Source organism: Pleurodeles waltl, chromosome 10 (assembly GCF_031143425.1).
Source record: "Pleurodeles waltl isolate 20211129_DDA chromosome 10, aPleWal1.hap1.20221129, whole genome shotgun sequence".
NCBI lineage: Eukaryota > Metazoa > Chordata > Amphibia > Caudata > Salamandridae > Pleurodeles > Pleurodeles waltl.
Window position 1 is genome coordinate 2,310,566 of NC_090449.1, and position 16,043 is coordinate 2,326,608.

At 48.4% G+C, this 16,043-nt stretch overlaps 1 protein-coding gene across 4 annotated transcripts in view; it reads left to right on the top strand.

The window, feature by feature from the left end:
- KDM5C (lysine demethylase 5C) overlaps window positions 1-3,985 on the top strand; it is a 457,813-nt gene extending 453,828 nt beyond the window's left edge. For all 4 annotated transcript variants that reach the window (XM_069209299.1, XM_069209300.1, XM_069209301.1 and 1 more), the window contains one exon: window positions 785-3,985. In XM_069209299.1, the coding sequence (XP_069065400.1) occupies window positions 785-790 (6 nt within the window). In that variant the 3' untranslated portion in view covers window positions 791-3,985. The remainder of the gene's footprint in view (window positions 1-784) is intronic.
- Window positions 3,986-16,043: the final 12,058 nt, after the last annotated feature.

Sequence of the window (16,043 nt, forward strand, 5' to 3'; positions counted from 1 at the left end):
ACACTGTACCGCGTCACGCCTGGAGTCTGATTCCTTCTAAGGTGTTGACTCTCGCCAAAAGGTGCTATTGATCTGCTACGGAAGGAGTTTGTTTCCAGAACAACTGACACCTGGAAGGGTTCATGTAAAAAAGAAAAAAGAAAATCTGCAGGCCTGAGGCATCCGTCAAAGTATTAATAGCTGTAAAACCCTTTTGGGTAGGAGGGCTCTGAGTGCTGTGTAACTGATATGTGCAGCTGCGGCATAGGGGCGCGGGAAGGATATGCTCTGCCACCATGGAGTCATTAGAGAAATGGGTTAGCAAGATTAGTCAAAATATAAATGTTTATTCTGTCCAGAGTTCTGCAATAACAATATTTTTTCTTTCTATCCCTCTGTATTCTTTCTGTTCTGCATCCCTCCTTCCACCGACACCCTCTGTTTCCCCTCTCTATCTTCTCATTTCCACCTCACTCTCAATATCTTCTTAATCCCCTCTCTGCCCTACTCCGTCCTTTCACCTCCACATTCTCCATCCTTGCTCCTAACTCCCATCCTCTAACTCTTTACTTTTATCCCCTTTCCTCATCCACTGGTTGACTGGCGTTCTCTGTACTTGCCTTATTCCGTTCTTTACGCTTTCTCCTTTTGCGCATCCTATATTTATCCCTCCCTCCTTCTGTACCGTGCATTGTTGACTCTTCTCCTGGCCTCGCTTTACGCCTCTTCCTTAACTAACCTTCAATCCCCTCTGATGTGCTCTTCACCTCTGCCTCATCTTGCTCTGCTTTCCTTCTTGTTGCAGTTGTGACAGAGAGTCCTTTGACACTATCTACCACCAGGCGTCCCTGTGCACTGTCTTCCCACGCTGGGACCCTCTGGACTCAGGCTTGCACCTTGCACACAGTCATGTTACAGACGTACGAGGATCGGAGAACTGCTGGTCCAGATGCTTTGTGGGCACCGGCCCTGGGCTGGAGATCAAGCCTCGGACGGACTTCTTTTCTTATTTATGGTTCGAGGTTTTTTTTTCCTGGGTGACGGGTTGGTCTGAAGACACAGGCAGTGAAGTTGTGAATGGACAAAAAGAGATTCTTCCATTGAACTCCAGAGCCTTCAGAAGAAAGGCATCTAAACTGTTTGGGCTTTCAGGACTGCCCCCCCCTTTTTTTGTTTTTTATAATAAAGTTCAGATTATACCTCAGAAGCGACAAATGGGGTAGGTAGGGTTCGTGCAGGTACGGCCCTTCCTAGCCACTGCTGGTTGCCTGGAGCAAGTTGATGTGTCAGGAGAAAGTAACCGCTTCGATCCTTTTCCAAAATATCTAGAGACATTTACCACCAACTACACATCTCCACCCACCCCTCTGCAGCTGTTAACCGAAGGTGCCAGGGTGTCAAGACTTCATCCTGCAGCTAACTCTTGGAGAGATACTGGATCCTGGCAGCACTTCATCCGATGATGTCCTGCGTCTTCGGGGCTTTCCTCAACAGCCTTTGGAAGGAAGAGTTTGGGGGTAGCAGTGAGGGGGGCGGAGGGGGAAGAGGGAGTGGTCACAGCGCGTCTTCTGCATACAATGATGAAATCAGATTAAAGAAGCGTTAACTGTGGATTTTTCCATTTGACACCAGAGAGCTGAAACTTTCCTCTTTAAGCCATTAAAGGCAGTCATTTGGCAGCAGTTTGTAAATTTCTTCCAGGACTGTTGTGTAATCATCCTTACGGAAATTCACAGGACATTTGTTTGATCATGGCATGAGTTTGGCTGTTTGCGACCAGTCGTATGTTTTTAAGATATTTGAAAGATCATGCTCTAAAGTATCTCAAACGCTGGGTTTGTGGTGCTCAGTCATCTGCATCCTGTGCACGGGTTTGGCACTGCTCCATCTGTCTCTAGGACACTAGGTTACTTCTGGTCTGTGGCTCCAATCAGGGATATGGAATTGGTTGTCCTCCCTCAGCTGCACTAAGGGCGTTGTTTGGCTGTGGTCAGCAAGGTCTGCCAGAGGCATTTGTAGGCTGTATCCACGAGTCATGTTTGGGTGTGATCTGTTGGCTGCATTGGGGAGCTTTGGGTGATGCGTGGGATCTGCTTGCCATGGGTAAGTAATGGTCTGTGCACACTGTGAGGCAGGAGCCGCCAGATGTTTGGGTTCTGAATGTTCTGTCCACACATTGGGCTGGTTACTCTCTGTAGGACGCGATCCATGGCTGGTTGTATCCTGTAGGCGTATGCCCATGGTCTGTTATCATGTACCTTGTAGTCTGTGTCTATGGCCAGGGTATTTGACTGGTTGAGGTCCATGGTGGCTGTTTTGGAAATACCTCTTGCTAGTCTCCTTCTTTTGCAACATTCCAGTGGAAACCAGACTCCGCTTGTGCTGGGTAGCCTGTGGCCGAAAACAGTCCAAGGGAAGATGCAAAGTGTTTTATAATTGCGTGAGAACTTAGTTTAAAGTAGGATGTCCAGCTGATGCCCGGATCTCAGCAGTATAACCCCTGACAGTAAGATCTTTGCTCCTGGTCAGTGGTCTTAGCCACCTTATGATCACATGAAAATGTGTATTGGGTAGAAGAGACTCCCTTAAAGTCTTACTCTTCATTGCTTTAGAGATCAGAAGATGGAGTTGGTATCTTCCAATGTTCTCATGTTTTTTAGGTTTTAATTTCCTTATTTCCTACCCTCCTGTTTTGTCTGTGAACACCCTTTGTAGGAACCATACACTTTGTGTTGCCTGTGGCCTCAGCAGTAAGCTGCTGGAGACCCAGACATTCTTCTTGGCTACATGCCCTCATCTCCCCTTTGCGCTAAGGTTCCTTTGCTCTCATCCAGTGCTGGGTGATGTGTGTCTCTTTGGGATTACTGACCTCCTAGAGATCACTTCTGTTTCACTCCAGTGACTTTAGCAGGATCAGACATTTTCAAAGAGGTTATTTTCTTTTCTTACTCAGTTCGCTGCTGCTTACCATTTCCCTTCTAAAGTTATGCAGTCCAGTGTAAAGGGAATTGCGCCTCTGCTTTTCTTTCATATGTCCTGCTTCTGCTTGGTCATATGTTTCCCTTGACTTTGCTGACTCCCAGCTGGGTCCTTTCTTTTCCTTTCAGTTCTCGATGAGCTCCTTTAAATTGCTGAAGTATCCTGGTACCTTGGCACATAGTATACACTTCCAAACCATTGTGATTCCTGACCTTGAAGTTCTCCTTCTGGCAGGCAGTCTTGTCCTGCCACTCTGCACTTCACGCATTCATGCAAAGCCTCTTCCGTCCTGATTCTGTCTCACAGTTGAGATGTTTTCATTAACTGGTTTGTTTTTCATTAGTTTTTGGGAAGGTTGGGTTGAAGGATCTTTTCTGACCGGTTCTTTAAAAGTTGGGTGGAGTGATATTTGAGACCTGATCTCAGTTTGTTAAAAAATGGATTAAGTGTCACCTGGAAGAATACAGACTCTTCATCTCTTAAAGCCAATCCCTTGAATGGATTGAGAGGGCCTCCTGCTCACTTGATCTTAGTGAAGTTGAATTGAATGTTCCCCTGACTACCTTTTGTGTGTTTACTGGAAGGTACAGTGGAGCGGCACAAAGATCGCTCAGTTACTTGTAACGGCGGGATTGGGTTGGGTGACGTATATTAGGCCATCAGGATTTTAGATGATTATTGAACAGTCCCCTTAGGACATTGTTATGTATGGAAAACTCTGGTCAAACTGCAAAAGGTATACAGCCAGTTTGTTTTGGGGAAACCTGATTGAATGACACATGGCAGGCCTCTTATGTCCTGGGTTTTACCATCTGGGAATCTTGTCTTTAGCTGCCCAAGGTGCTCTGGAAGCTACGATCCTCTTGTCTGTGGTGCTGCTCTTCAGAGGCTCTGCCTCTTTTCCCCACTTGTATTTCACTTGTAATTAAAGACTTGTTCCCTTTCCCTTGTAATTTACTTTGTTAAAAAAAAAAAAGTTGCCTTTTTCTCAGAGTTAGAAAATAAAATAGAGAAGTGTTTTTTTGAATCTGCTATGTTGTTTTGATTAATTTGCGAGCGTCTAATGGTCTCTCTGAACCTTGCAAAGGCTGTGCTGCTGTGTGACCTGCATTGAATGAACCGCTTTGGAGGTGTTGTAGATCACAAGTTTTACACTTAATGCCGCATGGTATGAAGATTGTAATACTACACCTTGTTTTTCTTTGAATTCTTACTTTGGTTTTCAGGCATTGTTTGATTTGTGATTTCATCATTTTAAACCAAAATACACAGGAACACATACTCCAAACTATTTTTTGACACAATAGTACTTGCACCCATTTGTCAATACTGCTTCAAAACCTAGGGGGAGGTGGGAAGGGATTATCAAAAGGGGATTGTGCGCACCTTGGCTACCGGACACATTTTGGTGCAGAATGCAAAGGTCCTATGAAGATGACCTGAAGGTATTGTAGGAAAGGGCCACTGTTGGCATGGTTACTTCCCCCAACGCTCTCACTCTCTCTCCCTCTCCCTCTCCCTCTCCCTTTATTGAAAGTGTTTTGGGATCCTGCTAACCAGGCCCCAGCACCAGTGTCCTTTCCCTAAAACGGTACCTTTGTTTCCACAATTGGCACAGCACTGGTACCCAGGTAAGTCCCTTGTAAAAGGCACCCAGGGCCCTGTGGCCAGGGAAGGTCTCGAAGGGCTGCAGCATGCATTATGCCACCCTGGGGACCCCTCACTCAGCACATGCACACTGCCTCACAGCTTGTGTGTGCTGGTGGAGAGAAAAAGACTAAGTCAACATGGCACTCCCCTCAGAGTGCCATGCCCACCTCACACTGCCTGTGGCATTGGTAAATCACCCCTCTAGCAGGCCTTACAGCCCTAAGGCAGGGTGCACTATACCACAGGTGGGGGCATAGACACTGTAGGGGCATTTTGCTCATGCAGCTAAGTCCATTCTTAGACATTGAGAGTGCAAATTAGTCATATTGAGTATATGGTCTGCGAGTGTCATTACGAACTCCACAGCTCCAAAATGGCTTCACTGAATTCTTTGAAGTTTGGTATCAGACTTCCCAGCACAAACCCCACACTACGCTGCCAGTTTGGGATTTATTGAAAAATGCACTCAGAGAGCATCTTGGAGATGCCCCCTGTATGTTAGCCAAACTGCTGGTGTAGTACTGTCTGGTCTGTGCCAGCCTGCCACTTTCAGACAAGTTTCTCACCACATGGGGTGAGTGCCCTTGTGCACTCTGTGGCCAGAAACAAAGCCTGTCCTCGGTGGAGGTGCTTCACACCACCCCATTCTCCCTCCCTCCCCCCTCAGGAACTGTAACACCTGGCGGTGAGCCTCAAAGGCTCAAGCCTTGGGATACAGTGCCTCAGGGCACTCTAGCTAGTGGAGATGCCTAGCATTGGAAACCCGACGTCCTGTTTGCACCAGGCTGCCCTTGTGCCACTGAGGGGGTGTGTTTGGTGCCTACTTGTGGTCCCTCCAGTCCTCTTCTAATTCCCCCTGGTCTGCCCTCCAAGCCGCGGTTACTTACTTGCGGGCAGACCTGATTCTAAGTACCCACGTTAAATTTGCTCAGCTTTAACCTCTGAACCCGGCCGGCCCCCTTTTGGTGGTGGTGGGTGTTTGAGGTTAACTTGCACCCCAACCGGTGGACTTCCTAAAACCCGGAGACTGAAACTAAGTGTTTTTACTTACCTTTAAACCGACCTAACATTTCTTCACCCTAGGAACTGTTTCTGAAAATTGCCCTGTCCATTTTTAAAACAGATCATTGCCAATATTTCAAAAACAGTTTTACTTACCTATTTCAAACGAAGTACTGTTGATACCTGTGTGAAATATGAAACCTTTAATGTACTTACCTGCAACTTGAATTTTGTGGTTCTAAAACTAAAATAAGAAAATATATTTTTGCTATATAAAAACCATTGGTCTGGAGTTAAGTCATTGAGTGTGCTTCTTTTGTTGTCTGTGTGTGTACAACAAATGCTTTGCACTACCCTCTGATAAGCCTAACTGCTCGACCATACTACCACAAAAGAGCATTAGTATTAACTTCTTTGGCCTCTGGGGAACCTCTGGACTCTGTGCACACTATACTCACTTTGATATAGTATATACAGAGCCAGCTTCCTACATAGGTGAATCAGAAGTGGGGTCTACGACTTTGCATTTGCTGGACTACTCAGCCAATACCTGACCACACAACTAAATTCCACAATTGCCTTTAGAAAACTGATTTTTGAATTTGTCTATTTTTTCTAACTTTTTAAAAGTCCTGCCAGGACCTTGGTTAAGTCCCCTTAGCATCTCTTTTTAAGTTTAAAAGTTATTTTTAAGTTAGGATTTAGTTACTAGAAGTAGTTTTTAGTTTCTAAAAAGTAATCCCAATTTTTAGTAACATAATGAGCAGCACAGAGGACATGGTTGTGGAACTCAACTCTGCCATCCCTGGATGGAGGTAAGGGGTGAGGTTAAGGTCCCTCTGTAAGCTGAAGATGATTAGAACTGGTGCCAACCCTACCAAGGTGAAGCTTCAGGAGCTCTAGGCAGAGTACACCAGGGGCCACCCTGCTGAGGAGGAAGAGCTCCCGTCAGGGAAGATGATAGAGATGAGGAGGTCTCTCACCTCCTCACCCAGACCAGTATCTCCAAGGATAGTGCTCACTGGATCTTCCACAGGGGAGTCCATCTCCTCTGAGAACATTGAGGGCAGCCTCAATGAAGAGGACATCCTTTTAGCATGGATGGTCAAAAGGTTAGCTTTAGAGCAACAACTCCTAGCTATAAAAACATCAAGCCAGACCTAGATACATTTTGTTGACTACTCAGTGAAAACACAAGATGGTTGGATGACTGGCAGTGGAGTGCATGACTATGATGAGCTTTATAATCTGAAGCAGTTACTTAACAGGTGTCCCTCAATAAACAATGACAAGTTGCAACAACATCTGGTAGGTGTAAGGAAATGCCTCCTTGGCATGGTTACCCCCTGACTTTTTGCCTTTGCTGATGCTATGTTTTGAATTGAAAGTGTGCTGAGGCCTGCTAACCAGGCCCCAGCACCAGTGTTCTTTCCCTAACCTGTACTTTTGTTTTCACAATTAGCACACCCTGGCATCCAGGTAAGTCCCTTGTAACTGGTACCAAGGGCCCTGATGCCAGGGAAGGTCTCTAAGGGCTGCAGCATATCTTATGCCACCCTGGGGACCCCTCACTCAGCACACACACTGCTTGCCAGCTTGTGTGTGCTGGTGAGGACAAAACGAGTAAGTCGACATGGCACTCCCTTCAGGGTGCCATGCCAACCTCACACTGCCTATGCAGTATAGATAAGTCACCCATCTAGCAGGGCTTACAGCCCTAAGGCAGGGTGCACTATACCATAGGTGAGGGCACCAGTGCGTGAGCACTGTGCCCCTACAGTGTCTAAGACAAACCTTAGACATTGTAAGTGCAGGGTAGCCATAAGAGTATATGGTCTGGGAGTCTGTCAAACAAACTGGGAAGTTTGGTATCAAACTTCTCAGCACAATAAATACACACTGATGCCAGTGTACATTTTATTCTGAAATACACCCCAGAGGGCACCTTAGAGGTGCCACCTGAAACCTTAACCAACTACCTGTGTAGGCTGACTGGTTTTAGCAGCCTGCCACACTCGAGACATGTTGCTGGCCACATGGGGAGAGTGCCTTTGTCACTCTGTGGCTAGTAACAAAGCCTGCACTGGGTGGAGATGCTTATCACCTCCCCCTTGCAGGAGCTGTAACACCTGGCGGTGAGCCTCAAAGGCTCACCCCCTTTGTTACAGCACCACGGGGCATTCCAGCTAGTGGAGTTGCCCGCCCCCTCCGGCCACGGCCCCACTTTTGGCAGCAAGGCTGGAAGAGATAATGAGAAAAACAAGGAGTCGTCACTGGCCAGTCAGGACAGCCCCTAAGGCAACCTGAGCTGAAGTGACTCTGACTTTTAGGAATCCTCCATCTTGCAGATGGAGGATCCCCCCAATAGGGATAGGAATGTGACCCCCTCCCCTTGGGAGGAGGCACAAAGAGGATGTAGCCACCCTCAGGGCTAGTAGTCATTGGCTACTACCCTCCCTGACCTAAACACACCCCTAAATCTTGTATTTAGGGGCTCCCCTGAACCTAGGAAATCAGATTCCTGCAACTTACGAAGAAGAGGACTGCTGAGCTGAAAAACCCCTGCAGAGAAGACGGAGACACCAACTGCTTTGGCCCCAGCCCTACCGGCCTGTCTCTCCTTCAGAAGAAAACTGATCCAGCAACGCTTTCCCCAGGACCAGCGACCTCTGAATCCTCAGAGGACTGCCCTGCTTCCAAAAGACCAAGAAACTCCAGAGAACAGCGGCCCTTTTCAACAAAGACTGCAACTTTGTTTCCAGAGGAGCAGATTTAAAGACCCCTGCAATCCCCGCAAGAAGCGTGAGACTTGCAACACTGCACCCGGCGACCCCGTCTCGACTGGTGGAGAAACAACACCTCAGGGAGGACCCTCCGGCGACTCCGACTGTGAGTAACCAAAGTTGTCCCCCCTGAGCCCCCACAGCGACGCCTGCAGAGGGAATTCTGAGGCTCCCCCTGACCGAGACTACCTGACTTTGAAATCCCGACGCCTGGAAAAGACCCTGCACCCGCAGCCCCCAGGACCTGAAGGATCGGAACTCCAGTGCAGGAGTGACCCCCAGAAGGCCCTCTCCCTTGCCCAGGTGGTGGCTACCCCGAGGAGCCCCCCCCCTTGCCTGCCTGCACCGCTGAAGAGACCCCTTGGTCTCTCATTGAAACCTAATGAAAACCCGACGCTTGTTTTCACACTGCACCCGGCCGCCCCAGTGCCGCTGAGGGTGTACTTTTTGTGCTGACTTGTGTCCGTCCCCCCCCCCCCCCCCCCCGGTGCCCTACAAAACCCCCCTGGTTTGCCCTCCGAAGACGCGGGTACTTACCTGCTGGCAGACCGGAACCGGGGCACCCCCTTCTCCATTGAAGCCTGTGTGTTTTGGGCACCACTTTGAACTCTGCACCTGACCGGCCCTGAGCTGCTGGTGTGGTGACTTTGGGGTTGCTCTGAACCCCCAACGGTGGGCTACCTTGGACCCCAATTTGAACCCCGTAGGTGGTTTACTTACCTGCAAGAACTAACAATAACTTACCTCCCCTAGGAACTGTTGAAAATTGCACTGTGCACTGTCCACTTTTGAAATAGCTATATGTGTTTTGTGTAAAAAGTATATGCTATTGTGATTATTCAAAGTTCCTAAAGAACTTACCTGCAATACCTTTCAAATGAGATATTACATGTAGAATTTGAACCTGTGGTTCTTAAAATAAACTAAGAAAATATATTTTTCTATAACAAAACCTATTGGCTGGATTTGTCTCTGAGTGTGTGTTCCTCATTTATTGCCTGTGTGTATGTACAACAAATGCTTAACACTACTCCTTTGATAAGCCTACTGCTCGACCACACTACCACAAAATAGAGCATTAGTATTCTCTTTTTGCCACTATCTTACCTCTAAGGGGAACCCTTGGACTCTGTGCATACTATTCCTTACTTTGAAATAGTGCATACAGAGCCAACTTCCTACAGTAGGCCTAGGTCCAATTTCTCCCCATGAATTGGGAAAGAAAGCAGACCATTGGGTCAAGACTAGGGTGACCAAGACTTCCACAGGGGGTGACCAAAAGAAAGGGGTCACAAAGCCTCCCCAGGGGAAGGGTGGTAAGGCACCTAAGGACAAAACTAAAGAGTCTTCTCAAAGGCTCCATAAACCTGCTCAGGAGGGTTGAGCCCGAGCATCTTCACAGTCCACAAATGGTACAAGGGTAAAAACTTTGATCCCAAGAAGGCCTGATGTCAGAACTGTAAATAGCATGGACACCAAACTGGAGGCATGGCATGTCCCAAGAAAAATCCCACTAGCACTGCTCCAGCTAGTACTGGAATAACCAGTCTCCGGGTGGGATCATCAGTGTGCAAATCAGGGTTCACACTGAAGCTATTCTAGTCTCTGAGGGTGGGGTGAATATAGCCACACTAGCTGCCTGACCACCTATCATGCAAACATACAGGCTGCAGCTCTTAATAAATGTGACAAAAGTAGAAGCCCTGATGGAGTATTTGGCTGGACAAACTTATCTAGTCACCAATGCTAACAATGCATCTAAGGTCCATCCTATGGCAATGGTGACTTTAGAATGGGAAGGGGTTACTGGCCTGAAACAGGTAGTGGTCTTTTCTGCAATCCCAGTGGAATGTCTGCTAGGGAATGATCTGGAGTCCTTAGCATGGGCTGAGGTAGAGCTCAGAACCCATACAGCCATGCTGGGAATCCATGAACTGGTGTGTGTAAAAACTAGAGCACAGGGTGAAAAAAGTGTTGGGGCCCAGAATAATGGCCCTACCTTCCAAGAGAAAAGGTAAGAGAACTGGGGGACCAGCGTCTGAACAGGAAAAAAAAAAAAAAAAACCTCTCTTCCCAGGAAGATATCTTATCCCCTGAGGGAACTGAGTCCATGGAGCTGGAGCCTTATCAGGCAGAGCAGTGAGACCCTCAATGGAACAGCTGTGCCAGGGACAAAATACTTGTCCTGCTCTTGAAGGCCTGAGACAGCAAGCTGCTGAACAGGAGAAGAGAGATATCAGTGACTCCCACAGGGTCTATTGGGAAGATGGACTCCTTTACACTGAGGCCACATATCCCAAACCTGGTGCCACTATTAGAGTGGTAGAATTAACTCCCTAAACTCCTGAGGCACTGACCTTAGCCCATAACATTCCCCTTGCTGGGCTTTTGGGACAAACCAAGACTTGGGAGAGATTACTCAACCATTTCTATTGGCCCAATATGTCCCAGAAGGTAAAGGAGTTTTGCAACTCCTGTGTCACCTGTCAAGCCAGTGGCAAGACAGGTGGCCAACCAAAGCCCCCCCCCCCCCCCCAAACCTCCCCTCATTCTACTTCCAGTGGTGGGGGTACCCTTTGAGAGGGTTGGTGTGGACATTGTGGGTCCACTTGTACCACCCACAGCCTCAGGGGATCAGTACATACTGGTAGTAGTGGATCATGCTACCAGGTACCCTGAAGAAATTCACATTAGAGCTTTGGCTACTGCAGGGGCTGTAGTTGCCCTAATTGGTATTTTTACCACGGTGGGTTTCCCTAAAGAGGTGGCTTCTGCTAGAGGTACAAACTTCATGTCAGCTTACCTTAAGCATATGTGGAATGAGTGTGGGGTGACTTAAAAAATTCACCGACCCATACCATCCACAAACCAGTGGATTTGTTGAGAGACTCAACAAGACATTGAAGGGTATGATCATGTGGCTCCCTGAAAAACTCAAAAGGAGATGGGATGTCCTCCTTCCATGCTTGCTTTTTGCCCACAGAGATTTCTTAGTAGGGAGTAGGGTTTTCCCCTTTTGAACTTCTATTTCGCCTTCCTGTAAGGGGACCACTGGCACTTGTGAAGGAAGGATGGGAGAGACCTCTCCATGAGCCTACACAAGATGTGGTGGACTATGTGCTTGGCTTCCGCTCAAGGATAGCTATGTACATGGAAAGGGCATCCAAAAACCTTGAGGCCAGCCAACAACTCCAGAATTTGTGGTATGACCCAATGCTGAAATGGTTTAATTCCTGCCAGGGCAGAAAGTCTCGGTTCTGGAGCCTGTGCCTCCCAGGGCACTTCAGGACAGATTGAGTGGCTCTTATCGAGTCCTGGAAAAGAAGTCAGGTTGCTTGCTTAGTGGACCTGGGCACTAGCAGGACACCCAAGAGGGTGATCCATGTTAACCACCTGAAACTCTACAATGATAGGGCTTACATAACCATGCAGGTAGTTACTGATGAAGATCAGGAAGCAGTGAAACTCTCCCTGACCTCCTCTCAACTGACACTAAGGATGGGTCAGTAGATGGAGTTGTCTAGTCAGACACCCTGTCTGCCCAACAATAAGCTGACTGCAGGCAAGCACCACAAAAGTATGCTGAGCTTATCTCTTTGACCCCTGGCCAGGCACAAATGTGTACCCATGATGTGGACACGGGGGCAATTTACCTGACAAAATCTATAGACAGTCTGACCAAGTCACAGAGCATCAAAGTGTAAGCCCACAAGATGCTGGAGTTATGGGTAATAGAGCATTCTGACAGCCCCTGGGCTAGCCCAGTGGTCTTGGTCCCCAAATCTCATATCAAAGATGGCAAGAGAAATGAAGTTCTGTGTGGACTATAGAGAACTCAACTCTGTCACTAAGACAGATGCACACCCCATATGCAGAGCTGAGGAATTAATTGACAAGTTAGATGCCCCCAAATTTCTGAGTACCTTTGACTTAGCTGCAGGGTACTGGCAAATTAGGATGGCACCTGGAGCCAAAGAAGACTGCATTCGCTATACCTGATGGGCATTATCAGTTTACTGTTATGCCCTTTGGCTTAAAGAATGCCCCTGCCACCTTCCAAAGTTTGTTGAATCAAGTCCTTGCTGGTTTGGAGTCCTTTAGTGCAGCATATCTAGATGATACTACTGCCTTTAGCTCCAGCTGGCAGGATCACCTGGTCCACCTGGGGAAGGTTTTGCAGGCCCTGCAAACAGCAGGCTTCTCTATGAAAGCATTCAAATGCCAGGGCACAGTTGTATACATGGGCCACCTTGTAGGTGGAGGCCGAGTGCAACCTTTACAACCCAAGATCCAGACAATTCTAGCAGTGTCATTACGAACTCCACAGCTCCAAAATGGCTTCACTGAATTCTTTGAAGTTTGGTATCAAACTTCTCAGCACAAACCCACACTGCCGGTGTGGGATTTATTGAAAAATGCACCCAGAGGGGATCTTAGAGATGCCCCCTGTATGTTAGCCAAACTGCTAGTGTAAGACTGTCCGGTCTGTGCCAGCCTGCCACTTTCAGACAAGTTTCTGACCACATGGGGTGAGAGGCTTTGTTTCTGGCTACAGGAGTGCACAAAGGCAATCCTGGGTGGAGGTGCTTCACACCTCCAATTCACCCCCCTTCTCCCCTCCCCAACCTCTTTATAGGAACTGTAACACCTGGCGGTGAGCCTCAAAGGCTCAAGCCTCTGGATACAGTGCCCCAGGGCATTCTAGCTAGTGGAGATGCCCACCGCCTGGCCAAAGCCACACTTTTGGCGGCAAGTCCAGAGGGAAAATTAGGGAAAACTGAGGAGTGGTTACCCCAGCCAGGACTACCCCTAAGGTGTCCAGAGCTGAGGTGACCCCCTCCCTGCAGAATCCTCCATCTTGGTTTGGAGGACAGGGACCAATAGGGATAGGAATGTGCCCCCTCCCCCAGAGGAAGTGGGCACAAGGAGGGTGTGGCCACTCGGGGACAGTAGCCATTGGCTACTGCCCTCTGACCCCTAAAACGCCCTTCAGTTTAGGATTTAAGGGCCTCCCTGAACCCAGCTCACCAGATTCCTGGCGACCTACCAGAAGGACTGCTTAACTGAAACCCCCAGCATCAACAAAGGAAGACAGCTGCTTGGCCCCAGCTCTACCGGCCTGTCTTTTGCTTCAAAGTACCTGCAAAAGACCAGCAACGCGTCCAGCGGTACCAGTGGCCCTGCCCAACTCCAGAGGACTGCCCTGCACCCAAAAGGACCAAGAACTCCCTAGGACAGCATCTGTCTGTGTAAAGAAACTTATAAGCAAGGTCTCCCACCTCACTTCAGATGCGTGAGTTCCTGGCCCCTGTGCACCCCACAGCCTGTGTCCAGGTGGTCCAACCAGCAAGAGTGTGTCCCAGGCGATTGCGAGCAAGTGCCCACCCTGGGTTGACCTCTCCACCCCTCCACAGCAACGCCTGCATAGGGAATCACGAGGACCTTCCTGACTGCGAAGCTCCAGATGAAGTTATCCGATGCCCAAGAACACACTGCACCCGCAGCCCCCAGGCCTTGGAGAAACAGAGCCCCAGTGCTTCAGTGTTCAGCAGGCAGCCCCCCTCCTTGTCTGACACGTGGTGTGCCTGAGAACCTCCCGGTCCCCCCTGGACCTCACCTGCAGCCTCTGAGTGACCCCCGGGGGTCTCCTCATAGACCAGCATTGGAAACCCGATGTCCTGTTTGCACTCTGCTGCCCCTGTGCCACTGAGGGTGTTTGGTGTCTACTTGTGGCCCCTCCAGTGCTCTTCTAATCCCCACTAGTCTGCCCTCCGAGCCGCGGGTACTTGCCTGCAGGCAGACCTGATTCAGAGTACCCACTGTCTCCATAGGAGACCCCGTTAAACTTGCTCAACTTGGACCTCTGCACCCGGCTAGTCCCGTGTTGCTGGTGGTGGGTGTTTGGGGTTAACTTGAACCCCAACGGGTGGACTTCTGAAAACCGGGAGACTAAAATTAAGTGTTTTACCTAGCTGTAAACTGACCTAACATTTCTTCACCCTAGAACTGTTTCTGAAAATTGCACTGTCCATTTTTAAAACAGATTATTGCCAATATTTCAAAAACTATTGTACTGGCCTATTTCAAATGAAGTACTGTTGATACCTGTGTGAAAAACGAATCTTTTAAGGTACTTACCTTCAACTTGAGTTTTCTGGTTCTAAAAATAAATTAAGAAAATATATTTTTGCTCTATAAAAAACATTGGTCTGGAGTGAAGTCTTTTGAGTGTGTGCTTCTATTTTCTGTGTACAACAAATGCTTTGCACTACCCTCGGATAAGCCTAACTGCTCAACCACACTACTACAAAAGAGAGCATTAGTATTATCTACTTTGAGCTCTGTTAAGCCTCTGGGGAACCCCTGGACTTTGTGTACACTATAGCTCACTTTGATAAAATATATACAGAGCGAGCTTCCTACAAGCATGAAATACACCTTTCAAATTGTGTCTTCCAAGTAACACCAGTTATGTGATAGACATCTAGTTGCATATTCCTTACCTTAGAATTTCCCCAGCTGTTAGTCTGGATCTGGAGATTTCTCTCAAGCAGTACCCTGCCTGCTGTTAGGTGGCATTGATTGGCTCCGCATCTGTCAACTACTGCGCCGGAAATGACATTGCAAGTCCTATACAGGCACCATCCCGGCACGCAGAGTTAAGTTCTTTTCTTTCCGCATCAGCCAACGCTGATCTGAAGAAAGAGCTACCTCTCACACTTTTTGATTGGTCTTTTTTTACTTTTTGATCGGTCTTTTTTGACTTTTTGTTGAAGATTTTTGAGTATCTACACTCCTGATGGGCCGAGGGTGTCTTCTCGCAAGACCGGGTTCAAGCCCTGCTGGTCCTCTCATCGGGCAACGTCCATGACTGATCCACACTTGGTCTGCCTTTGGTGTTTGGAGCGTGACTACAAGTCAGTCGTGCTCAGAGTGCCGGTCCATGAATCTGAAAGCTTTGAGGGGAGCGATCCCTAAAGCTCATGCCGGCCCAGTGCTTGGCTGCACAAGTCTCAGTCAAGAGGAAGGTCCTGGGATCGGTTGTGGACCTCCCTCTCGTCATCCCACTCAAAGTCCTCGGGCCGATCTGGTAATTTGAGACACAAGAAGTCACAGAAGAATGTACTTCAACTTCATTCTATCCATCAGCTGACAAGGTGAGGAAAAGGGAGCATCACCACTCTAGGCCTCTGTGGAGCTTGTGTCTAGGTCCAGTCTGTACCTTCCCTAGTTTCCAGGAGATTTTTCTGCCCAACTCCGTTTTATGAGGCCGTGCGCCTCATTTTTGGGCAGTCTGACTCTGCTGGAGTGCCTTCGGTTTCAAAAGGGGCCCCTTCCGAACCTGCATCTGTTGTACCACCTTGACTGATCGTCCCGGCGCTGCCTGTGCCCCCAGGTGGCGCCAAACTCATCCTCATTGAAGACTCCCAACACGGAGCCAGATCTGCATTGCGTGACACCAACAAGGGCCTTGGCCCCTATGTCGGATCCTGGCCTTTATTACGGGTTGGGGTACAGTGAGAATTGGGAGGGGTTGCTTTAGAATACCAGTTCCAAGACCCTGTAGGCTGTCGTACAGACCTGGGTGAAGCCAGTGGTCATAATACTTCACCTGACACTGGCATGGTTTCTCCTCCTCGTGTGGCTACG